The sequence below is a fragment of the Panthera onca genome, chromosome B4 (assembly GCF_046562875.1).
Source record: "Panthera onca isolate mPanOnc1 chromosome B4, mPanOnc1 haplotype 2, whole genome shotgun sequence".
Lineage (NCBI taxonomy): Eukaryota > Metazoa > Chordata > Mammalia > Carnivora > Felidae > Panthera > Panthera onca.
In genome coordinates, this window is record NC_138345.1 from 9986012 (window position 1) to 10013333 (window position 27322).

Sequence of the window (27322 nt, forward strand, 5' to 3'; positions counted from 1 at the left end):
TCATGAGGTCGGGTCTCCGTGCTGCCTGAACGATGGCACACCAGTGATGCGAGCCCCTGTACCTGGGCAGCCAACGGGCATTGACCCAATCTGCTCAAACCATAGAGGAAGCATGCAGGCTGTGTTTGTTTGGGCAATCTGGAATCCCCCAACACCCTCCCCCACCCCCAGCCCGAGGAAATGTGTGGACTTACCATCTAGAAATTCTGGTTAACATAGTTTCTACACTGAGGTCGAAATATAGAAGCATAACAGCATTGGAGAGGGGGTTTTTATTATTCATATATATTTTTTTTTGCCCCAGATGGAACTTCTAAAAATTTCAAAGATCATTGATTAATCCCCACTTTTCTTCATTTCCCTGTACCTGTAATAACAAAGGAATTTATTTAGTGTAAATCTTAAAAAAAATGAAGACTATATTTGCTGTATTTCAAACTATGAAAAAGGAAATGAAAAAATTAAGAAGATTAATTTCCATCTAATTTACTAGACTCTGAAATAGGTCAAAGTACCAATAGAGTATTTTTACCCTCTAAAATCTTACAAAGATATTTTATAATCTGGACATAGTCAAGTTTAATGTGAGTATGATTAATCTCGTAAAGATTTCTCTGCTTTACTGCATCTTCCTACTCTTATTTAATTTATGATTTTTTATGGGGTTTTAGGTGAGAAAAATGTATCACTTTAAAAGTAGGAAAAGCATGGGGCCCCTGGGTGGCTCAGTCAGTTGAGCATCCGACTTCAGCTCAGGTCATGATCTCGCAGTTTGTGAATTCAAGCCCCGCACCGGGCTCTGTGTTGGCAGCTCGGAACCTGGAGCCTGCTTTAGATTCTGTGTCTCCCCCTCTCTCTGCCCCTCCCCCGCTCATGCTCTGTCTCTCCCTCTCTCTCTCTATCAAAAATAAATAAACATTAAAAAAATTTTTTTAAAGTAGAAAAAGCATGATGGGCAATTTTTAAGTAGTTATAAAAATATTGAGATTACTTAGATATTGATACCCGATTAGTGGAAATTAAAATTTTAATTGACCTAGGAAGGAGAAAGGGGTCTTGTATAAACAGACTGTGTTTCTTTATGCTGTAGTATGGTCCTGTGCACATGATTTTTTAAAAATTAAATTGAATGAACGAATTCAAGGAGTTTACACCACACTTAACATGACCAGGGCACAGTTGTGATGGGTGATTCAGCTGATGGCTCCAAGCCTACTGCACTGCAATGTGGCCAGACTGGCTGGAACGTGTGTGATGAGTTAGCAGTCAGAACGCAGTCTCATGCATCCCTAATGCTATATATAATGGGTACATCTGAGCTTATTAAAGAGGGGCACTGCACCCACACAAGGTCCCCTGCCTTGAGGACTTTCGGCAGCAGTAGGAAGGCACAAATCCGAGGGGTAACTGATGAAAATGACAAGAGAATGCTGTAGAAGTGTATAAATTGTGTTTATGGGAAGAAGCAAAAAGTCGCTGATTTTCTGAAGGTCAGCCATGGACAGACTTCTTGGCAATGATGATCTTTAATATTTTAATCCCGCCATCTCGATTTGATTCTACGACTTGAAACAGGCTTCATGGTGTTAACTAAAGAAATTAAGATTGGCAAGGTTAATTGAGACTTGATTGCAAAAACCAGGCAGCAAGGTGGCTAGAAACTTTAACGTATCTGGTCAGTCGGCAGTGAAAAATGATAACCCATCTTTGAAGATTTTGTTTTTTATTCCTGGTAATGCACCAAAACCTCGCTAATTCAAAACAGTCTTTCCTAAAATTGGAGAATTTCCCAAATGTAAACTATATTTGTAAATATTAACTAAGGCATACTTACACTGCTTAGTTGAATAAAGTATGTTAAATGAAAAATAATGTCACAACAGGGCAAATTCAATGTTTTCTCTAAACTTTAAAACAGCAAGTTGCATCATTTACTTTTTAAAATTTTGCTCAAAATCAATTACATATTTTGGGGATCTCTGGTTACAATGGTGCTTTGACTTCTGGCCCCTGACATAATTCAAAAGTAGAATACTTTAAAAGAATAATCCTCCACAACCAATTATGGTTTGTGCCAAGAATAAAAAGATGTTTTTGTTTTAGAAAATCTGTTAATATATAATACATCACCTTTGCAGATAAATGAGAAAAAAAAAAGATCTTGAAAGACACACAATAAAATTAAACCCTAATTCCTAAGCGGGAAAAAACTCTTAGAAAACCAGGAATGCAAAGGAACTTTTAAAACTTAATAAAAGACAGGTGTTTAAAAAAACTTTTTTTTTACATTTATTTATTTTTGAGAGACAGAGTGAGACAAAGTGAGAGTGGGGGAGGGGCAGAGAGAGAGAAAGACACAGGATCGGAAGCAGGCTCCACGCTCTGAGCTGTCAGCACAGAGCCCGACGCGGGGCTCGAACCCACAGACCGTGAGATCATGACCTGAACCAAAGTTGGACGCTCAACTGACTGAGCCACCCAGGCGCCCCAAAGATAGGTGTTTTAAAGCAATCATTGGATGAGAAATGAGCAAGATTGCAAATTATCTTCATTCATTAAATGATGTTCTAGAAGCCCTGGTCAGAGAATAACACACGGAACTGAAATACAGATATGCTAATTAGAAACAAAGATGAAAAATTTATCATTTGCACATGACATGAATATAAACATGAAAACCTCTAATAGTTTAAGGATAGTATAATAAAAAATGTTTTAAATCCACAGCTGTACTAAAAGTCAGTAGTAATGGTTAGGTAAACTACTTGAAGAAAACATTAAGTGCTCCCTGAGAGAGAAAATAAATGAAGATTTTAGTAAATTTAGGGTTCATCCATATTCCTAGGTGGAAAGAGCAAGTATTATAAAGATGTTAAATTTCCCCAAATATATCTAAGTTTTCTATTCAAATACCAATCAAAATCTCAGTAGAAAATTTTTGAATGGGCAATGTTCTCAACTTCAACTTGAAGTTCCCTTTGTACAGAAAGAGTACTAATTAGGGTACTTGCCATCCTAGATGATATAAAACACAGCTCCCAAGTTTTACTACTTAAATCAATGAGGTACCAACAAAAGAAATGACAGAGAAATTCAGTAGCACTGACTCTAATACATCAACATACTCATCATACCCTAAAAATGCTGGGAAAAGAATGGATCACGTGATCAGGAATACCGGCAAAACCACCTGTATGTGAAAGACACAAAATTCAGGTTGAAGCTTACTTTCCAAAATAATTCTAGATGAACCAGATAGTAAGAATAAAAATCAACAAAACACAAAGTCCCAGATTAATCTTTTAGGATGGATAAGACCTTTGCTATAAAAAATTAAGGGAAGTTATGGAATATTTAGCTGTCTAAAATACTAAAATTTGGTACCAGAAAAAAAAAATTAAGTAACATAATGATCTGGGGAAAGTTTATGAATTTACAAATCCCTTTTTTTTTTAATTTGAAAGAGAGAGAGTGCATGCACGAATGGGGGAGAGGGGCAGAGGGAAAGAATCTTAAGCAGGCTCCCCCTCAGTCTGCCAAGCCGTCTGTGGGGCTCGATCCCACAACCCTGGGACCATGACCCTGAGCCGAAATCAAGAGTCAGACACTCAGCCAACTTAGCTATCCAGGCACCCCAATCCTTTTTAAAAAAGAATTAAAATAGAGAAATTTTGTAGAACCGGTGCAACTTAATTAAAAAAATCACCAGTTTATGACGAAGGCACATGAACTGACCAATCATGAAAGAAGACAAATGACCATAAATATCAGGGTAAATATTTATCTTCAAATAAATAAAATATTTATATTTATATTTATATTAAATAAAACAGTGACATAACGCATCTCCCTCTTCGTGTTTGCAAATTTAAGATTAAATAGTAGTGTGTTTGAGAAAATGCCGAGTCTGAGTGCCCTTGTCCTGTTGCAAATTCACAGAGCAATTTGGTGATAGATGTGAAGACTTAACACAGTTGTCTTCTCTCAGAAGAAAATCAGAAATGCTCACAAACATTCACATTTAAGAATTCTCATTTCAGGGGTGCATAGGTGACTCAGTCCATTGAGAGCCCGACTCTGATTTTGGCTCAGGTCATGATCCCAGGGTTGTGGAATCCAGCTCCGCGTAGGGCTCCACGCTGGACAGCGCAGAGCCTGCTTCAGATTCTGTTCTTCCCTCTTCTTCTGCCCCCCCCCCACCCCCACACACGTGTACACTCTCTAAATTAAAAAAAAAAAAAAAAAAAGAGTTCTCATTTCAGTGTTATAAATGAAAGTAAAAACGGAGAAACGCCATAAATATCTAGCCTTAGGGAAGTAGTTGAATTATGTGACATCAGTAAAATGAAATAACGTGCATCCTTGGGCCACGTTTTTAAAAATCATTACTTGTTCATATTGTGAAAACAACAGGAATAAAATTAGTATGATCAATACAACCCCAATTTTGGGTGGAAAGACTAAAATTGAAAATGACTGACAGGAAATATACCAAAAGATAAACAAATTATTTTTTCTAGTCAGATTTAGGTGACGATAATTTTTATCCTTTATACTTATATGTATCTCTGAGCAACACTGTGAACGTGAATTGCTTTTATAATCATTAAAAATAGTAAATGTTATTTTTGAAAGAATCACCTTGTATGTCCAAATTATCACTAAATCTGAGTTAATGACATCAAAATTAAGAACATTTTCATAGTAAAGCTTGAATAGTATAGTATTATATGCACAGTGGGAATTCAGTATATTATATTGATAAGTTTCATTTATAGCAAGATGCTAAATATAGGCTTAAAAAGGAAATTATTTTCCAGAGATTTCAGGATAAGTAATTGTTGCAAAACAGGTTGTGTTTCAGCCTGAAACAACCTGGCAGCAGGATTCAGTAGAGTGCTTATAATCACATCAACTGGCACACTTTTCTAGGTATGTCAACACAGTTTGGGTATCATGGGGGGCAGTTTGTGTTCCCCATAGCTTTGTAAATTCTTAACAGCTTTGCAGATAGTCTGACAAAAAGACTACATTTATAGAAATGGGAGAAAATGCATTCAGGTACTTACAGCATCTTTTTGAGGTGTGTGTGTGCATGTGTGGGTGTGTGTGCGTGTGTTTTCCAATGAAGTATTCCTTTTGAAGTTCAGAGCTTAGGCAGAGAAAGCACGAGTTTGGTGGGTATAACTTTCAAATGCTTAAAACAGCAACTTTAATCTCAAGTTATGATTGACATCAAGCAAAATGCAGACTCTCTTTGTTCTGTGTGTGTGTGTGTGTGTGTGTGTGTGTGTGTTGTTTAATGTAAGGAAAAGGTTTGAAAAGTTCAACTGTAGACACTAATGAATTTGGCATCCTTCAAGATGTGTCTCATAAGGAGCAACTCTAATGACAGGCCCATGACACATGCTCTAAGGGAATGTGACAACAGTCCCAGTTGGGAGGCCTGCTGTTGCAGAGACCTGCTTTCAGCTCCCAAAGTCTGCCCTGGGGAGAGCAGGATGTGTAGCCCTCTGGTAACCAGGCTGAGAGCCTCAGATATGGCATCACACAGGCCTTTCAACAATGACAAAAATGATCCGTGGGTCAAGGTGGCCATAAACCTCCCACATCAGATTATATCATTACACAGAGATGAGGTTACCTGAAGGAAGAGTAGGAAAGATTTACCTTCTGGTAATTTTGTTTTCTTGATGTTTTTGGAAAAGGTTCAGGTTTTTTGTTTCTTTTGTCAATTTCCCTAATAGTATATAAGTGGCTATAGACGGGCACCGCAGCTTTGACTGAGTGCTGACCCCAAAGATTTATGAAAGTTTACAGCAGAAAAAAAAAAAAAAGCTCTTCGAAGATGACTCAAGTCACATGGAACCTCTGTGGCCTTTTGAACCTTTGATCATCTCAAAATAAAAGGCAGATAACTTTTGATCACATAATTGTGCATGGACCATATTATGCTTACATTGGCTTCTAGACTCAGCTCCCTCATTTCCATTTTACACACCTCTATTAGTTTCTACTTCCTAACGCCCCTGTCCATACCTCTCTCCACTATGGTCCTTTGATCATTTGGTCATTTGTTTATTTATTTGAGTATGCAACAGGCATTTATTGAGCACCAACCATGTATCAGGCATCTTAGCATCAGAGATCAGGAAATTATCATCATGGTCCCTAATCTCAAGGAGCCAACACTCTAATTGGGGCACAGGAAAGGAAACTAATTCACTAGGCAATTGCTGCAATAAAGCTGCCTATAAATGATTACACAGTACAGTGGATTGCAACAATACACATTTACTCTTACACTAAAGAATCTGCAGGTCAACTGTAGTTTGGCAGATCTAGGTTGGAGCTGTCTTTTCAGCTTTAAGTCAGCTGTGTTTGGCTCCAGACTGTGGGTTGGGCTCAGATCTTCTTCACGTGTGTTTATTCTGAGGCCCAGGTGGAAGGGACAGTAGATTCTCCGGGGCGTGCTTTTCTCAGGCAGGTCACAGAGTAAAGACCCAAACTAAGCCACGCGAGCACATTTAATATAACGCCTGCTAACATTTTAACAGCTGAAGCAAGTTACATTGTTAAGCCCAGTGTCAATGGAGTAGGGAAATCTGTTCCACCCACTCTAGTGCATTATAGGCAGCATGGTAGAGGAAGGGCATGAATAGTTGGCAAGATAAGAATCTACCACACAAATGATGACAATCAGGTATGATACACAGTACAAGAGAAGTATAGTCAAGGTTTTGAGGAGGTACAGAGAAATACCATAGAGGAGGGGCATGTCAATCACAGTTGAACCAGGAAAGCAAAGGCAGTAGGATAGATAGATAGGTGATGTACAGATGGATGAATAGATGAATGGAAGATACAGAGAGAGAGAGATACATACATACATACATACATACATACATACATACATAGTTGTTACAGGGCTTTAACTCTACACAGCATGGGAAAGCAGTGTCTATAAGGTTTTTCTGCATCTGATGATGGAACTTGACATTCACAGCCAAACAGTCAAAAAGGGGAAATGGATGCAGAGTAGGGGAGATCAAGGACAGACTGGAACCCCCAAACACTGAATGTTTGCATTCAAGGATGGACTGAGACATGCGTCTGTTCTTGTTGCCTCTGCCTTGGGGACCTGGATGATAGAGGTAAACACGCACCTGGCCCGGAAGTCAGAGAAGCCCAGGGAGGATCTGGGGAAGGCAGAGTGGGCTTGGCTGCTGCTTCACACCAAGGAGGCAAGTCAGTACATCAGCAATAATGTGTGCGAGCTACAGAATGACTGTTTCTTCCCTTCTGTCCTTCACATCTCCCAAGAATCTTCCTGTAGCTCACCCTAACCAGAAACATTAAAAGTAGAAGAAGGAGAAGGAAAAGGAGAAGGAAGAGGAGAAGGAAGGAAATTGAAAACTGGGGAAATGTAGTTCAGCATAGCCCAGTGGACACATGACAGGGCCACCAAAGGGAAACCTAATCCAACTATCGAAAGAGTAAATTAGAAAGTACTTTCAGTGAAGGTGATATTTGAACTAAATCTTTAAGGATGAGCGGGAGTTAACCAGGAAGGAGGAATGTCCATTTAGGCAGGTACAAAGCATGAGAAAGGTAGGCTCAAGAATATGGAAGTCCTGGTGTGGGAAGCAGCATAGCCACCAAAAGAACACATCATAGTCAAAGTTGGGTTTAACTTATTACAGCAAAGGAGAATGCACACCAGGAGTATGACGGGGCATCTTAGGGAAGGAGTTGGAAGAGGCTTACTATAGAAAACAGGGCTTGTGCACATGCTGAGGAAGTTTAAAGATGTGAGAGTCAGTTCCCATTAGCTGTTTTTAAGAAGTATCGGGCAATTGTGATGGACTGAACCATTCTCCACTCCCCAAATCCATATACTGAAGTCCTAACCCCCAGAATGTCAGAATGTGCCTGTATTTGAAGGTAGGGCTTTTAAGTAGGTAACGAAGGTTAACAAGATTCTAAGGGTTAGATCCAATAGAACTGGTGTCATTCTAAGGAGAGGAAGAGACCCCAGGGATGTATGTGCACAGAGGAGAGGCCATGTGAGGACACAGAGCTACAAGCTGAGGAGAGAGTTGTCTGGAGAAACCAAACCTTCCAACACCTTGATCTTGGACTTCCAGCTTCCAGATCTGTTGCTTAAGCCCCCCTCCCAGTCTGTGTTCTTTTGTTACAGCAGCTCCCGCAGACTCATACAGGTATCCTGGTAGCTTTTGTCTAGAAAGCAGGAGAACTAAAGCAGAGCTAGAGTCGAAGGGGATGTGTCATTATTTTTGTGTTTGCAGTGCCTTTGTCTCTCTCCTGTTGCACATGGTCTCAAAGTCTGGTTATTTTTTTTTTTTTTTTTTTTTTAACGTTTATTTATTTTTGAGACAGAGAGAGACAGAGCATGAACGGGGGAGGGGCAGAGAGAGAGGGAGACACAGAACTGGAAGCAGGCTCCAGGCTCTGAGCCATCAGCCCAGAGCCCGACGCGGGGCTCGAACTCACGGTCCGTGAGATCGTGACCTGAGCTGAAGTCGGATGCTCAACCGACTGAGCCACCCAGGCGCCCCAAGTCTGGTTATTTTTATATTCTGCGAGAGTTGTTTGTGTTTAGTTGGGAACATCATGGCCTACCTGTCAGCTACCAGCTGCCGAAGCTGTTTTTCGCCTTCTCGTTGGCATCTGCGGAGAGCGGTCTCACTCACTGATCCAGAAATTACACTGAGTCTCCAATGCTTATTTTGTTGACTATAGATGCCACTGCTCGATTCACCAGATTCGCAGCCTGGCCTTGCTCTCCCTCATTTCTCTTCTTCCCCCACATTCTCCAGGACTTGTGCTGTTCTACTCAGACTTTCTTTTCACTGTCACCCACGTGTGAACTGTCCTCAGACTGGTCTCTCCTGCTGGGGGTGTCCTCACGCTTTCCTTCCACATCCTCCTCCAAAGCAGGCGTACCTTTTGAGATTCTCCACGAAGGGCTCTCACATTACTCTAGCCAAGCCTTACCGTGTCTCCTTCCTTGGAACTCCTATGGCTCATAAAACATCACAGCAGTAGACACTCTTGTTCTTTGTCCCTTTGGATAAGTTCTGTGTTTCTAACAGGAATATCCACTCTCTGAGGGCAGGGGCCTTTCTAGAACCTTTTTTTTTTTTTTTTTAAAGGCTGGGGCGTGGAGCCCAGCACAGGGCTTGAACTCAGGACCTGAGATCAAGAATCGGCCGGCGGCTTCACCTACTGAGCCGCCCAGGCATCTCTAGAACCTCTATTGAATTCGATTGTAGGTAAATAACATTGTAGTCCCTCAGCTACAAAAAGCGTAGTTGGTTTATTACATCATAGTTTTGTTTCCTTTTTAAGCTGGGACCGTATTATGACATCTTTGTGTTTCCTTTGCTGCTGGGATGGTGTCCTTGACTTACTCCTGTATTCAGCCAGCCAGCCAGCCAGCAAGTATTTTTGAGTGCCTATTTTTGTGCTCAGCACTTGATGTTTAAGCCAAGTCCTGAAGGATACGCAGAAATAAACCTGGTGAGGGGGTGGGATCACTGGAGAGTTTTGTGCATGTGGGAAACAGCCAACCCCAGTGCAGAGGCGAGGGAGACCCTGTGTGTGAGGGCCTGAAAGATGTTCCCGGTGCACAGGACACCAGGGTACCAGCCGAGAAGACTGTGAAATGAGGCTGGAGATGTGGGTGGGTCCTGTGAGTCATGTCATGTGGCTTGGGCTTCAGTTTCAGAGCGGAGATGGAAGGGAGAACCCTCAGCGGGTGCTGAGCAGGTGGTAACTGTGACCATTTTTCAGTAGCAGAGACCTCACTGCTGAAATGGATAGCAGGGTTCAGAGCCAGTGAGACTGGAGGCAGAGAGGCTCCTTAGGAACAGTGGTAGCCTGAATTCGGCTCGTGCAGGTGGTGAAAAGTAGGTGAGCTGTTGAGAAAGTCTTCAACGCACTCTTGCTGTCTGTCTCTCAGGCAATTTTTACTTACAAGCATTCCGGTTCCTAGATATTTAGATGCATCAAATTCTTTTTTGGTTATGGAATTAAAAGCAAGTTTTGGTTTAAGAAAAAAAAAAGGTTTTATTGACCTGGGTGCTGATTGCATGGCTGCATTCACTCTGTGGATATCAGGGAGCTGAACGCTTATGGGCACTTTTTTCTAAGTATATGATTCTTCGCTAAAAAGTTTAAAGCAATTGGCCCCAGAAATGTTATCCATGTCTAGAGTTTTATAGTTCCTTGTAGTTTTGGAAATCCTTATCTGGCAAAGTTCATAAACACCTTCAAAAAGACTTTTTTGCTCTGGGCCTTTTTGAACTGCTGGGTCCAGCTGGCCCGTCGGTAGTGTATGAACTTGCTCCGCACGGGGGCTCCTGTTCTGTGAGCTGGATGCAGCCCCCCCCTGGCCCCTGGCCTCCTTGTTTTTAAAGTTCTGCATTAAAGGAGGCGGTGAAGAATGGCCGGGCACCTTTCGATCTGTCTCAGGAGTCAGGGCAAGCATCTGACGGTTCAGCTGGAGCCTGCCTGGAGCAAGCAGCAATTTCACCTGCGACTCTCAGGCAGCCCAGCCCCCTCTCCCTTTTCAGCATCTGCAGGTGCGGGGGTAGCCTGCTTCCTTGTCAAACTAGGCTGCCCTCTAGAGTTACCACCATGGTTCGAAACTGGTTCCTGGAACTTTCAGAACGTTCCTGCCTCATATTTGTACTGCCCTGCTTTTCCATTTAGCATCCAAACAAATAATTCATGCTCTCCTGGCCAACAAAGTCACTGCAAACTTCATGGGCAGATTTTTTCTCTCTCCACTGGAGTCTAAGCCCCTTAGTGATGTATCTGCCCTTCTCTTTCTCTGGGTATCTTTCTGTGCCTCCTCCATTTCTGATTTGTCCTGGGGTTCTGGCCTCGCTTCACTTCTCGTTTTGTGCCCACAGTGCTCCTTCTGGCTGATGTCATCCACGCCCGGAGGTAGTTCTGCCTGTTTCCTCCACGTGGGAGGGCTGCCGCCAGCCTCTCGGGCCCAGCGTGTTCCCTGTGGACCCCTCACCTTTCCTGTGTACCCCACTGTGCCTTTTTAGCTCCAGCTCAGTTGGCATATCATTTGCCAAACCATCATGTTAGCGCCATCAGAATCATCTTCCACTCTAGTGTTTTCTCTCTTCTACCCATTCAGTGGTCCATGTAATAGTTCCATCACCAAAATATCTTTTACCCCCCTTTCTGTCTTCTAGATAGCTACTGCCTGGACAGTGTGGGATAAAGAAGAGAAAAAGCCTGACTTCCATCAGGTTGGGAGCCTGATACGTGATACCTGATGAACAGCATTAATGTACCCATTATTATATATACATGTTATACATAATATTAATATCATTAATATATGTAACAATAGATACTATATGGTATACACACATATATAAACATATATAAATATACATATATATTGTGCATATTATATATACATGTTATATATGTGGCATTAATGTACCTATTATATATACCTGTTGTATATAACATCAATGTACATAATATATATATACATGTTATATATAGTATTAATATGATTAATATATGTAACATGATATATACTATGTGATATACACATATATGTGTATATATATATATCTATATCCATCTATCTATATCAGGAATAGAAAGTCAAAGTAATGTTTAACAGCTAGCCCTACCACATCAAATGAAATCAAATTAATGCACTTTTAAAAGTGAGGACACATCTCCTGAGGAACTGACTTAAGGAAATGTGTGTTTTGTTTTGTTGCTAAACAGAGGATGGAAGTGATAAGAAGATAAGTTGCTATAGACCTCGGGGACCCCAGTGAGTGACAGGCAAGTAAGGCAGGACATCCCTGGCACAGATGCCTTTACTTGCCAGCTCCTGGAGCCGTGGCAGAGTTAACTACGGAGTTAAATACACAGCACAGATCTCCTCCTGAAACTGAGTGATATGAAAATGATACCGGCCTCTGATTCCTATTCCTCATCCATAAGGACACTTGCTTTTTCTACGACATCACAAAAAAAAAAAAAAAATGCAATTCGCTTTGCTCTCGATGCTGAAAATTTTGTGTGTGCATCTCACCTTCAATGCCCAGTCCTACCTGCTTGGACTTTACTAACTCCCAAACTTCAGCATTATGGAAAATAAGGAGGCATCATTTTATTTTCTATGAACCCATATAAATGGTAATTTTATATATACACACACACATACATTAAAAGCTTATTTATTTTGGGAAAGAGAGCGAGCGTGATCAAAGGAGGGGCAGAGAGAGAGGGAGAGAAAGCCAAGCAGGCTCCACACTGTCAGGGCAGAGCCTGACATGTGGCTCAAGCTCATGAACCATGAAATCAGGGCCTGAGTGGAAATCAAGAGTTGGACGCTCAACCTACTGAGCCACCCAGGTGCCCCTAAATGGTACTTTAAAGTTCAAAAAAACGTATTAAAACAGCAAGCTTATCTTCCCCTCCCAGTGAATCTATAACGTACTTAAAGTCAGGAACAGACCTTCCTAATCTTTGTGTCCCTCTGAGGTTCTCACCTAATGAGTACTCACAGCTGAGCCTGGAAAGCATCTCACAAATTGCGTCCTATAGCTGTAAGCCACTGAGATTAGGTCACTTAACAAGAAGAATGTGCCTCACAGAGAAATCCAGCCATTGAACAAATGTTTATTAAGTGTCTACCATATGCCACACGTTGTTCTGAAGTGGATATAAAAGGGAGTAAGTTCCTGCTTTCATGCACCCTAGGTTCAGATGATTTAAAGATAATAAACACGTAAACAAGCAGATGATTGAACCTCAGAGTTATATATAAAGAAATGTAACATTTAAAGCACCTGCAGATTCTGTAAGAGCTGTGAATGTGTTGTGAGGTTTTCAGAACCACTTTCCCAGACCATCTGGGCTTCTCTTCCATCTCTGTCATAGGGTCGTGTGAATCACCTTCCTGTGAGGACTCATCAGCTTCACCCACAACCTTTATTCTACATGTGCTGTTAACTTGTTACAGTTCCCTAGGATCAAAACCACTTAAGCAACGGGGATCCCCAAGTGCACCAAATTCTACATGTCCACTGGGGACTCGTGGACAAGAGTCAAGTTACAGAACCTGTCTGACGTGGCAGTTTGCACAGGCAGAAAGGCAGGTGTGTGTGCGTGGGTCTGTCTTAAAAACAGCGATGATAAACTTCGCCCATTTTCCGTGCAAATATTAATGGCTAACTTATGTCTAGTCACCTGTGGCCTTCTCAAGATTTCCCATCTGCCCGAGAGTGGTCCTTGACAAAACATTAGGTCAAAAATCACTGCTCAATTGTGAACATGTTGTTTGCTAAGTCATAAGAGTTCATGAACCAAAGTTAGTTATTTTATCAAGTAGGTAGTCTGTGTTTTTCATGGGAATTCCTTTACTTTCTTCAGCTTGTCCTCCATGGACCTTTTGCTACCTAGACAGAATTAGTTCTCCAAACCCACTTTCCTGTGTCTGTCTCCACAGCCCCTTTCCTTTATAATAAGAAGTCATTATTACTCTTTATAATACCTCTTAAACTTATCTAGTGCATATTTTCAAGTGGCTTCTTGGAGCTGTAAGTAATTTATGGTTTATTATTTATATCTACTTATTAATAAATACCACACTTTATAATTTTAAGGGGCTTTACGATTATTCTTGCTATTACTCACCCCATGCCCCACTCATCCTGGTAAACATCTCCGTGTTTGAAATGCGTAAGTAGTCCCACGGCTTGTAGAAGGAATGCCTCTTTAGAACTTAGGGGCCTTGGGCTTGTTACTGGGATAGTGGCCTCCTGTTTCTAAAGTCTGACTTGGGGGTAACGTTTGAGTGCTCCAGTGACAGGAACTCGTGTTACATAGGTCCTCGGATTACCGTCAAACCCTTCATTTACCAGCTCTGCCAGGCTTTACTTTAAACCAACTGTCAGTTTTGTGTTTCAGGTAGTGATTTGTGATACCTATGTCCTTTTGGCTTTGGAGGGTTTTCCCCTCAAGCAAGAGAGAGCCCTGGAGCCCGAGGGGACAGGATTCCTCCATAGTGCATTCATTCCATCTCCTGTCTCTAGTCGCCCCTGTGCGCAGACTTGACTATTTTGCTTCCCTTTTGCCCACAGAGACCCTTCCTCTGAGGCTGGTGAAGCTGATCAGAGAAACTCTGTGTCTTCTGCTTGGTACCAGCTCTGGATAGACAGTTATCCATTCACACACAGATGTACCAACTTTGTCGAGCACATACTATGTGTCATTCACGGAGTATGCTAGAAATCCATTTCTTGGAGACCTCGGTTATTGCTTCATATTTACTTCATGCGTTCTCTGTGTGATCTTTCCATCTTTCGTAGCAATGTACTTTCTTGCTTAAATCTGGAAATTCTTCATGTCTGCTATGGTTTGAATGTTTATGTCCCCCGCCCACATTCATATATTGAAATCCTAAAGCCTAATGTGTTGGTATTAGGGGCTGGGGTGTTTGGAAAGTGATGAGGTCGTGAGGGTAGAGCGTTCAGGCATGGGCTTAGGGTTCTTATAAAAGAGACCGCACAGAGATCCTCTGCTCCTTTCACCATGTGAAGACACAGCAAGAAGGGGCCAGCTATGAAACGGGAAGAGGGCCCTCACTGGAACGTGACCATGATGGCACCTTGATCTTGGACTTGCCAGCCTCCAGAACTATGAGAAATAAATTTCTGTTATTTATTCTGTTATTTATAAATCCCTAAGTCTGTAATGTTTTTGTTTTAGTAGCCCAAATGTTTTAGTAGCCCAAATGGACTAAGACAATATCTAAAACTAACAGCTAAAGAGATTTAATGTCCTTGGCTCCTGCAAATTCCAAGATTATTCTTTTTGGATGGGAATCTAAGAGGCAGACTAGAGTTTGGTAGTGTCTCATCCTTCATCAGAGAAGGAATCTTGGGGCGTCTGGGTGGCTCAGTCAGTTCAGTGTCTGACTCTTGATTTCGGCTCAGGTCATGATCTCGAGGTTCATGGGATGAAGTCCTACCTCAGGCTCCTCGATGACAGCATGGAGCCGGCTTGGACGTCTCTGTCTGCCCCTTTCCCACTCGTTCTCTCTCATTCTCCCTTTCTCAAAATAAAGAAATAACCATTAAAAAATAAAAAAAAAGAATCTGTACTGCCTGGCCCTTCCTCTCTAGCAAACTTCATATTGTACACTTCCATCGAAATGCTCTTTTCTACTTAACATTTTCATGCAACTTTCAAAGTGCAAAGATACGGTTTAGAAGAAAGAAGTTGCGAGTTGTTAATGTTGCATTTAGAAATTCAGCTTTTAATTCTAGAAGTTCCCTATAACATAAATAAATGCACATAGAATTTACCTTTGAAAACATTTTTAGGAAGCTCAAATCTAGAAAGGTCAAGAAGTCTGGCTGATTCTCAGTTCCCTCCTGTATTCCCACATTGCAGGAATTTTTCCGTTCCCCTCCCCCTGCCCCCGCAAGTTTGCGTTATTAGCTAAACATTTAATTTATATAATTAAAAACAGAGGAATACAGAAGGCAATGAGATAAACTACGTTTTTGTTGTTGTCCTTGGCCAATTACTGCTATAATCTTTTTGAAAAAAATTTCCCTACACACCAAATGTAGTAATCAGGGTTGCTAAAAATCAACTCTTGTTGTAGATGACCTCAAAAAATAAAAATCCCCCAAAGTGCTTAGTTTGTCTAGTTGCAACTCAATCTTCATTGGAAATAGAGTTTTGAAGGGAATTAGTAAATACTAGTAGCCAAAACATAATCTTTTAATCAATTTTCCTTTAATTTACTATCCTCTACGTTTATTACTATTGCATTAGAAAAGTGTAATAAGATTCGTTGCACTCAACACTCCTTCAAAGCCATGCCTTGCTTGGGGGTGCTGTGAACCCCTGGGCAGAGCAGAAGCACTGGATCACACTGTAGAGCAGTGGAAAGAATATGGGTCCAGGGTTTGGTTTAGACTGGATTCCCACACTCAGTTATCACTGCACCTTCTGGGCATGCTGCTCAGTCTTTCTGCATGTGAACTTTTTTAGCTGAGAAGGTAATGGTACCATTTCCACCTGCCCCACAGTATTGTTACGGGGATTGAATAAGTTGCTAGATGTGAAAAGGTCCTGTAATTTAAATTTTTTTAACGTTTATTTATTTTTGAGAGGACGGGGGAGGGGCAGAGAGAGGGAGATACAGAATCCGAAGCAGGCTCCAGGCTCTAAGCTGTCAGCACAGAGCCCGACGCAGGGCTCAAACTCATGGACCACGAGATCATGACCTGAGCTGAAGTTGGATGCTTAACTGACTGAGCCATCCAGGTGCCCCAAAAAGGTCCTGTAATTTAAAACATAGCAACATGTAAGGAATTCTCAGTGTTGTTGGCCATGCCAACTGAATGCATGAGTTAAAATAAAAAGTGAGGTGGGTTTGTTTCTGCCACCTATTTGTTAAGGAAACTACATAAAGAATTTTGAAGATGAAACGGTCCTTTCCCCAAAGTTCCAATAGTTAAAAATAAATTTATTCCTTTATTTAACAAATACATGTTAAGTACTAGCTTTGGGAAAGTTATTCTATTGGGTGGATTAAGAAGTACAAAGATTAATCCCCATGGCCTTGGAGCCAAAGCCTTACTGCACAATATATAAATGTTAGAAATAACACATCTTTCTATTCACTCATCTTTATAACCCCAACTTCAGCACATACAACAAGCAGGTGGAAACCCCTCAGTCTGTTATCGTAGTGGAGTTTGGATGAATATTAAAGTCTTACCGCCATCGCTTTCTCATTATTTAGGTCCCTAGACTAAAAAGGAAGTGGAGAAAATATTTAATGGTTTGATTCACTTCCGTTCCTTACTACTGTGGATCCATAATTCATTTCCCTATAGGAATATCTCCATGTACTGCAGCACTGGCTTCTAATGCCAAGAATCTATTTATGGATAAGCAAATGCATTCTTGTCATATATTAGTACTTGCCTCATAATTTAACCCCCATTAGAAACTGTGTACAAGTATTCAACAAAGTGGGTATAGAAGGAATGTACTTTAACATGATAAAGACCACATATAACAAGCCCACAGCTAACATCATACTTAGCAGTTGAAAAGCTAAAAGCTTTTTCAGTAAGATCAGGAACAAGACAAGGATGCCCACTCTCCCCACTTTCAAGCAACATAGTATGGGAAGTCCTAGCTAGAGCAATTAGGCAAGAAAAAGAAATAAAAGGCATCCAAATTGGAAAGGAAGAAGTAAACTGTCACTATTTGCAGATGACATGATATTATATAAAGAAAACATGGGACTCCGCCAAGAATTCTGTTACATAATGGATGAAATCAGTAAAATTGTGGGATACAAAACCAATATGCAGGAATCTGTTGTGTTTTTATACACTAATAATGAACTATCAGAGAAATGAAGAAAACAATTTCATTTACAATTGCATCAAAAAGAATAAATTACCAAGAAATAAATTTAATGAAGGAGATGAATATTGTGTACTGGAAGCTGTAAGACAATGATGAGAAAAATTGAAGGAGACACAAATTAACAGAAAGATATACCATGCTCATGGATTCGAAGAATTAGTATTATAAAAATGTCCTTACTATCCCAATCTACAGATTCAATGAAATCCCTATCAAAAGTTCAATGGAATTTTTCACAGAAATAGAACAAACAGTCCTAAACTTTATATGGAACCACTGAAGACACCAAATAATCATAGCAATTTTGAAAAAGAAGACCAAAGTTGGAGGCATCACACTTCCTGATTTCAAACTATATTACAAAGCTATAGTAATCAAAACAATATGGTGTTATCCTAAAAACAGACACATATATCAATGGAACAGAATAGAGTTCCCAGAAGTAAACCCACACATATATGGTCAATTAATTGATGACAAAAGAACCAAGAATATACGGTGGAGGAAAGACAGTCTTTTCAAAAAATGGTGCTGGAAAACTGTACAGCCACATGCGAAAGAATGAATTTGGACCCATATCTTATACCATGCCCCAAAATTAACTCAAAATGGATTAAGATGTGAATGTGAGACCTGAAACCATAAAACTCCTAGAAGAAAACGTAGGCAGTTAAGTTCCTTGAATCAGTCTTGGTGATGATTTTTTTTTTTTAAATCTAACACCAAAAGCAAAGGCAAAAAAAGCAAAATTCAATAAGTGGGACTACATCAAACTAGAAAGTTTCTGTCCAGCAAAGGAAACCATCAATAAAATGAAAAAGCAAAGTACTGAATAAGGGGTCAAATATTCAAAATACAAAAAGAATTCATACAACTCAATAGCAAAATAAAAACCCAATCTGATTAAAAAATGGGTAGAGGTGGATGCCTTGTTGGCTCAGTCAGTTGAATGTCCAACTCTTGATTTCGGCTCAGTTCGTGATCCCTTGGTCATGGGATCGAACCCCACATCGGGCTCCACGCTGAGTGTGGAACCTGCTTAAAATTCTTTCTCCCTTCCTCTGACCCTCTCTCCTGCTCATGCTTTCTCTCTCTCTAAAAAGAAACAAAAAAAACGTAAAGGATCTGAATAGACATTTTTCCAAAGAAGAAGTACCGAAAGCCAGCAGGTACATGAAAAGATGCTCAACATTACAGTTCACCAGAGAAATGCAAATCAAAACCATAACGAATATCACTTCATACCTGTCAGATTGGCTATTATCAGGAAGATAATAATTAATAGGTATTGGAGAGGATGTGGAGTAAAGGGATCCCTTGTGCACTGTTGGTGGGAATGTAAATTAGTGCAGCCACTGAGGAAAAAATGATGGAGATTCCTCAAAAAATTAAAAAGAGAGCTACCATATGATTCAGCAATTCCACTTCTGGGTATTTATCCAAAGAAAATGAAAACACTAACTCAAAAAGATGTATGAATCCCCATGTTCGTTGCAGCATTATTTACAATATCCAAGATATGGAAACAACCTAAGTGTCCATCAATGGATGAACGGATAAAGAAAATACACACACACACGCGCACACACACACACACAGACACACACAGGCATTTAAGAGAATAACATTTTGCCATTTGGAACAACCGGGTTGGACCTTAAAGACATTATGCTAAATGTAGTTAAGTCAGAAAAAAACACAAGTACCATATGATTTCACTTCTATATGGAATCTGAAAACAAAACAAAACAAAACAAAAACAAAACAATCTGAGCTCATAAATGCAGAGAACAGAGGAGAAGGCGGGCAAAATCGGTAAAGGGAGTCAACAGGTACAAACTTGTCAGTTACCAAATCAAATCATGTGGATCTAATGTATAGCATGGTGACTGAAGTTAATAATACTATATTGCATGTTTGTAAGTTGCTAAGAGAATAAGTCTCAAAAGTTCTCATTACCAAAATTTTGTAACTATGTATGGTGATGGGTGTTAGACTCACTGTAATGATCCTTTGGCAGTATATACAAATATCAAATCATTATGTTGTATATTTGAAACTAATATTATATGTCAATTATGCTCCAATTAATTTTTTTTAGTTTTTTAAAAGAAAGGAGTTTTGTGTCTGAGCAGCATAATTTTACCTTTTTTTCCCTTAAGTTTATTTATTTATTTTGAGAAAGAGGGGAGCAGCAAGGGAGGGGCAGAGAGAGAGAATCCCAAGCAGGCCCCAGGCCCTCAGCACAGAGCCTGTGCAGGGCTCAAACTCATGAACCATGATGTTATGACCTAAGCTGCAATCAAGAGTTGGATGCTTAAGCAACTGAGCCACCCAGGTGCCCCACCTTTTTCTAATAGACAAAACTGTCACCAGTGTCCAGCCACTCATTCCACTTTTTATTCATCTTTTCACCAAAAAAACACACCCAGTTTTATTATAGGATCTTCAGATGCTTTAAGACAAATTAGCATTTGTTGCCCGCCCCCCATTTAAGAGCAGGGGCCAAAGGGAGCCATGGAGAAGTTAAGTGCCTTCTACCTCCACAAATCACTAAGGAATGACTAACTCTCTCTCTCTCTCCAAGGTCTCTCCGGTTCCACACTCGTTCATATGAGGTTTGTCTTGCTTCTAAAGAATATCATAGGTTTTATGTGATCGCTTTCTTTGGCAAAGTAATTCATTTTTATATATTCATTCCATAACTTCCATGTGCTATAATGAAGGAAGGAAATGTGGAAATGTGATTATTTTAGGGACAAGCATTATTTCATCGTTTGATCTTTGCTGAGTTATTCATCATGTTGTCTCACTGTCATTCAGAAATGGGAAGGGTCACTGCTTTCAGCCACTGCTGTTTCTTGTCATCAGTGCAGTTGATAAACTGAGAGAGATTATTTTGCGGTAGGCGGAGGAACTCTTAACAGAACATCTCCTTTTCCCTGGCTGTGGGCCAAGAGATCACAGATCTAGCAAGATATTGGGTGGTTTTCCAGATCCTCAAAGGGGAGGGAAATGGAGCACGCCATTGTTTCCCCACCTCACTATTATTCCCATAGATGTTGTGACTCCGGATTCTTCCTGAGGTGCCTGGCCATGTTAATGGAGGACAGGGGCGTACTTTGAGCCTGGGGGTGAGGAATTCAGTATTGAGTGATCCAGCTCTGTTTCGGGCCGCGTTCTGTATTGTACCGTCTAAGCAGAGAGCGTTCTTGGCTTCCTGTGAGCACCCAGGAACGATGTCTTAGTTTGCACTTTTGGCCTACTGACTGTTTTGTCCATAGCATCTTGTCTTCTCTCTGTGCGATTCACCTGCTGCTTTACTTGGCTAATCTGCGCGGAATTCTTCTAATTCCAATAAACAGAAGCATAATGCATATTTCCCCGGCTGACTGTCTACGCTGAGTCCATTGAGTATAATGAAGTAGGGAAGCTGATTTTTCTTATTTTGGAAAAGAGCATCCAATTGGTCTTTCGAGGATGATGCACCAGTATCAACTAGGACTTCAACATGACCACACAATCTTTGCACTGCCTGCCTCCTCTAGATGCCCTGCTTCAGGTGAATTATGCTGCCGTCTGCAAGAGCTCTGGTGTGCATAGAGTTAAAACATCTCCAGGTCCCCCAATCTCTGTCTTCTGCATCCATGACCCAGGGTGGGGCTAAGGGTCTTGACCTTGTCACTCTTCCTGAGGACAAGAGGAGAGGAATAGATGCATCCAACTGTGAGTTCAGTGTCCCAGAAAAGAGAAGCAAAAAATGCTCTTTAGCACACGCTGACCTATCCAAATCCTCTGGTGGTCGTCTGCAATGTGTGCTGATAGTGGATAGAAAAAAGAAAATGTGACACTGGCTTTGCTATTATATGTCTAAAAAAAAGGTAAACGAGTCACTGATTTTTCTTTCCAATTTTTTAAGATGGTAATTAGGAGAATTAACACCAGGCAGGCTTGAGTGAATGCACGCAAGACCCCTATAGGCAGCACAGTGTATTAATGTAAAAATATGCCTAGACAACATAACTTGTCAGAGAGGATTATTTCTACTTAGTGAATCTGCAGGAGCCCCTTTGCTCCACCATTCAGAATTTGACTAGAGAAGAGAGTGGGGAAAGAGAGAGAGGGAGAGAGAGAGGGGGAGAGAGAGAGGGAGCGCATTAGTGAACAGCTACTGTGGCATTGATGTTTGAGCGCACTTCTGAACTGGCTTTTGTTGAGACTATCAGTGTATCAGTGTAGAAAGCATGCGCTGTCCCAAATCCGCTGTTACTATGAGAAATGAAGAGCTGCTTTTAAGGTATGTTGTTGTGTCCTTTGTTTTTAATGTGTGCTTTTCTAGTTTCTAGAGCTGGCTGAGACAATAATCATGCTCGGCATCAAGTAGCTTCCTTATCTTAGAGAGGGAAAAAAGAATCGAGAGAGAGAGAGAGAGAGAGAGAGAGAGAGAGAAACGAAATCGAGACCAAGGACTGGGAGAAAGGGAGCCAGCAAGAGAAAGGAGAAGGATTGCCCTGTGCGAGTTATATTTGCACCCGTTGCCTTTTGAAAGCGTATCGTGTATTTGTTCCCTGCTATTTGTGAGTGGCCAGTGGATAATTTTAAAGGCTCTGAATCTGGCTCTTGGTTTGTCTTTTCCTTTGCAATGTCTAAGCCTCTTTCATTATCATGCACTCTGCATGGAATAATCACCGAAAAAGGAGCTAAGGAGACTCCATATTAGACTTGCGTTCCAAATACCGCTCTAATCTGGACTTAGCCTACCTAAATAGTCCTTCTGTGTTACCAGGTTTGGATCACTTTATCCTGTTTGCCAAAATGTGTACCTGCTTAAAGACCTCTGTTCATGCATGGCGTCCTGGGTCCCTATGTATTGAAAGCAAATATTTGTTTCTTGCATCTGTGTTAGGGTTCGATCACATACCGAGAGGAGCCACCACTGACCTTTGGGGAAGCAGAGAAAGAATTATGATAGAATTGGCATCCTGCTTTGAAAAATGTAGTCTTTTGTTTATTTGCTAGCAGACATTGTACCACTGAATACATCTTTGGGTCTGACAATGGGACCGGTTGAACAATGGAGCTGTCAAACTAGCTTAATGCATGTCTGGGGCTTTTTTTTTTTTTTTTTTTTCTTTCTCAACACCCTTTTTATCTGCTTTAATCTTGTTTGTATAGACTCTACAGAATGAAGAGCTTTTAGAACTGCTTGTTTGTGGTTTTGTGCTTTTAAAAAAATTAATATCTACCATTCATAAAGCTTTTTGCATTTTGCAGCTATGTTGGTTGGATTAAGTTAGAGATTTATTGCTTACCTCTCTGTTAACTACAGAAAGAAATGTATTGATTGAGACTGCTTGTAATACCATTATCATTCTGGCAAATACCTTGTTATCAGACATGCCTCTACAGTGTTTAATGCTGGGGGATTTTAAATTTGTCTATTTGGTGGACTCATGGAACATAGCATAAAAAAGAAGTTAAGGGGAATATTTCTAATGTTTAAGGAAATTATCATTTCTAGCTTCTACCTCCTCTTTTGACATCCAGGTAGATAAAGAGTTTAGAAATTCAAGGACACGTGAGAACTTTTGCCCTTAGAATTTTGGTCATTAACCAAACCTATAAACTATTGTTACATAGCCTATTTAAGTTGTTAAGTTAAAGGTCTCTGTGGAATCTACTGATTTTTGACATATGGTTATGTGCTCATAAGATGCATTTTTATGCAGGGCAAACATTTCTCATGTCTTCAAAAATCTTTCATTTTATAACATAAGCATTGGTTTCTAAGGTGAAAACAGAGTTCAAAAAGAGAAAACGGGAAAATCTGTTTCAAACTTCTCAAATATTGAAACCATTTTTATTCTCACGCGTAATGTAAGAGAACTGGTCCTAGAATATTCAGTGGCCATTGATTTACATTGAAAATCATCATACTAATGTTGGTTTCTACATAGAATATATCTTATCTAATATGTTAGTGTTTTGTTTAATTACTTGTTCATGCCAGAGCAATACATTGAAAAATATTAGTAAATTTACGAAGGAAGATTAAGGACCTAATTTTTAAACACAGAAAGAAGGGAAATCACTTTAAAGGGCAAATTAAAAAAAAATATTTAGTTACAAATTTTCCTTTTGGGTTGTATTGTGGTTCAAATTAACGACACTCAGTAAATAAGGAAGAAAATGCATTCCTTATAAAAAACACAGTATGGAACGGTAACTGTTTTTAGAGTTTGGACATGCGTTTTAATTTTTTTTAACTTAAGTTGAAATGTCATGAAATATCTACTTCAAAACTAGTAAGATTAATGTTTCAGGCTAAATAAATTGCCTTCTCAAGTATAAATTTTCTGTTGACAGTATATTTAGAGCCTGGGTGGACCCCAAAAGGGTCTGTATAGTATAATAATATTTCGAAAGTTATCCATTGTGAATAGAGTGGATTTTAAATGCATACTTATTATGTTCTCTTACTTCCAATGGGATCTGAACTGCTCATTCCATCGGGCACGCCAATAATTGCTTTTAGGATGAGCTCATAAAAGGTAATTGGCGAAGCTTTATATCTGAAGCCCACTGTTACCATCACACCTAGATTCTGCTTTCATGGGAAATTTTTATTCCAAACAAAGGCTGCAAAGCAATTTTTTTGTGGTTTGGGAGAAAAGTAGTCCTATGTGCTCCCTAGCTGCTTGTCAGTGGCACACCGAAATAAAGAAATAACTTGGAAACCTCCATGTTGAATTTTTGACTATATTATAATTATTTACCTGTCATCCATTCACTTTAATTCCTGGGTGTTCATAATTAGGTACAAGAACAAGGGAAATCCTTTCTTACTTTGTTTCTCCTGTGGTTTGACCCATCATCAGCTTTTAGAATTCAGAGACCCTCATTCCAGTATTCAGCACATGGGTGTCTTTTCCTTTAGCCTGCTGGGGACGGTGTGAGCTTGCCTGAAGTTGACAAACTTGCCTGCATCTAATTCCCCAGCAGTAAGAAGATATGTAATCTGTATCCTTCCATTAGCCTCCGTGTGTGATGAGCCCCCTCCATAGTGACCTAAACACACGTCAAAGTAAATTTTAATTCTAAGCTGAGACTTGCAGGAAAAGGAAGAGCAAAAGACTCAAACTGGGAAAATGGCTTCTTTCAATAGATTCTACCCAGACTCCCTTCACACATGAGCCCTGGGAATACTCGCATGGATGTGTTCAGCAGACCACAGACTGAGATCTGTAACCTCAATGTATTAATTCTCTTTTTTATTTGTTAAAACGACACCTCACTGTGTTGTTTTTTTTTTTCTTTTTAAAAATAGGAGTGTGTATGATTGCAAAATATCCCTTTGGGGCTGAAAAACAAAGGAGGGCATTTGATTAATATTTATATGTAGAACTTTATAGCAAGTGCAGATTGTGCTTGAATACCTAGGAAGTCATTCCAAGAGCGACTCAATACTAATTATTGTCATCAGGGTGGTTAATTAGGTGAAAATGTGGCTGATGGAAAGTTCATTGTGCACAGCCCCGGAAACACCCAGGTTGATGAAAAGCAGGTAAAATGCAGAGGGAGTAGGGTTATGTGGGAATGGTGGCTCTGAAGGTAAGGGGTCAGAATTTACAGGTGAAAACCATATCATGAACTGGTAGAACAACGGTAGTGGGGGAATGAGACATATCCAACTTCATTTCTTGTAGAGATGTCTGTGAAGTCATTGACAGAGCGGAGTTTGCTCAATGGCATCTCCCCAGCTCTGTTGCATTTTTAAAATGTTTATTTATTATTATTTATTTTGAGAGAGAGACAGGGCTCACGTGAGCAGGGGAGGGGCAGAGAGAGAGAATCCCAAGCTGGGTCCGTACAGAACCCAACGCAGGGCTTGATATCACAAACCTCGAGATCATGACCTGAGCCGAAACCAAGAGTCGGATGTTTAACCCACTGAGCCACCCCAGCGCCCCACCCCCCACCCCCGCCCAGCTCCACTGCGTTTATCTGCACTTCTTCCAGCAGGAGCAAATACAGTCCAATCAGTTGCAATGGTGCCTTGGTTCATCTTTAGCAGCATTCACTGAATTTATTTCTACATACTGGTAATTCCTGGCAGATGGTGTTGAGAGGGGCAGGCTTCCCCTTTCATAAAACTATTGCTTCGTCTAATGGTTATGGGCTTTGGGAGGTGTTTGTCTGTTTTTCATTTTTTGTTTTTTGTTTTTTTTGGTTCACGGTGACTTGTTCTGTAGGAAAGACAAGGCAGTGTTTTGGAAAGGATTGAAATTCATGGCATTTTAGTTAATTGACATTGGGAAGAGAGTGTCAGAGGAAGGAAGGCATATGTGAGGCTTTAATGTGGTTGCCCATTAAGAACTAAAGCTGGAGCTGAAGCGCCTTTCCAGTCACGTGGCAGCCATCTACAGAGATGGAAATGACGTGGAAGCTAGACAGATCCATAAGGCTGTGTGTGTGTGTGTGTGTGTGTGTGTGTGTGTGTGTGTGAACCTCCACTCAACTCAGAAATATGCTCTTTCACCTTGATTTGGGATGAGATACCCTTTGTCCCCACACTCCGAATGTTTCATGCAATGTCGTTAGGGATTATCGTGCACAGGTATCGTCTCTGCAGCTTTTCTTTCGGGCCGTGACTCATGTCAGCACATTCCCTTGTATGTCAAGCCCATCATGGTTAACGGGAAATGGTGTCTGTGGGGAGAAGATGACACCAGCCCAGAGTGACACCGATTACCAGGGCAGCTCGAGCCACCACCTTCAGTTCCATTCCAAGTTGACCCACCCATGATTGGCTGCTTAGGATCGTGACGAATCACTGGGGTTTAGAAAGCAGAACTTGCCAGCATGCCAGCATGCGCTCAGAGAAAAAGAAAAACTTGATTTTTCAATTCTGAATGAACAATCGTTCAGTTCTACAAACTTTGCTGTCTTGGTCAAGGAGAGCTTGGGGTTTAAAGTTATAACAATGATACACCTACAACATCGTGGCTTTTTTCATCCCTGGCTTGAGAAAGGTTGCAGCTGCAAGCGGTAAAAAAGGGTACAAAGCCTGTGTTGAGCTTATGGATGGTACTGCTGGCCTCTGGCCCGTGTGCGAACTGACTGGAACAGTAGAGACGGATCAGGTGCCACTCACCTTCCTGGAAAGCGGTCCCTCCCGGCCACGCCAGGGCTGCAGGCCCTGCGAGGTCCTGGTCTGTAAATGTCTTGCTTCTTGCACGTCTTGGTCTGGGACCCCAGCTCTCTCTTGGGCTCTGTAAAATGGCTTACCTGTTCATTCAGAGATGATTTAGGAAGCAGCTCTGAACATGAAACGTCCCGGAGTTGATGGTAAGAGGCCTAAGTTCCTGACGGTAGTGATTAGGATTCATTTGGACCTTCTCTTTGGAAACTGACCTGAAGAAAAGGGATGGAGACCTTACCCCAAGCCCCAGGATGTCTAGTGCCTGCTTTCCGTGAGCTATAGGCTTCCCCTTGCCTCTGACCTGGGCTGCTGGCCTTAGAAACAGAAGTGTCTGTGACACTTGGATGCTACAAGAACAATAGGATTAGTACCGGCTCTCTCTTTTCCTTTCCACCTGTCAGTTCCAGGTTTAAACAAAGATGGTGGGCGGATTATGACTGGAAGTGGGGAATAAAGCCAAAATTTATTAGCCACCCATACCTGGGACTACACTAGGTGGTTTCTTTTATTTGATATCATTTAATCCTCACAGACATCTGACATTTAGTGGTAGTTGTGTTATTACCATTTTAAAGATGGAAAACTGAGGCAGACCGAGGTAAAGGAAGAGGCCTACAGACACACAGCTCACAGGGGAGGGTT

General features: G+C 40.8%; 1 protein-coding gene and 1 long non-coding RNA gene across 5 annotated transcripts in view; both read left to right on the forward strand.

Moving 5' to 3' along the window:
* The window catches only part of CELF2 (CUGBP Elav-like family member 2), an 844193-nt gene that overhangs the window by 496819 nt on the left and 320052 nt on the right, over positions 1–27322 (forward strand). The window contains exon 1 of one of the 3 annotated variants that reach the window (XM_078450442.2): positions 21605–21775. The exons of the other annotated variants lie outside the window; for them this stretch is intronic. Within the exon in view, the coding sequence (XP_078306568.1) occupies positions 21723–21775 (53 nt within the window). The 5' untranslated portion in view covers positions 21605–21722. Of the gene's footprint in view, positions 1–21604; positions 21776–27322 lie in introns of those variants that run through there. 3 annotated transcript variants of the gene reach the window in all.
* LOC144616980 (uncharacterized) lies at positions 9120–12224 on the forward strand. Of its 2 annotated transcripts, none has more exons than XR_013556986.2 (3): positions 9120–9543; positions 11238–11335; positions 11794–12224. It is a non-coding gene; the product is annotated as an uncharacterized LOC144616980 (long non-coding RNA). The 2 variants fall into 2 exon arrangements; XR_013556985.2 differs by having other exon boundaries at positions 11238–11294.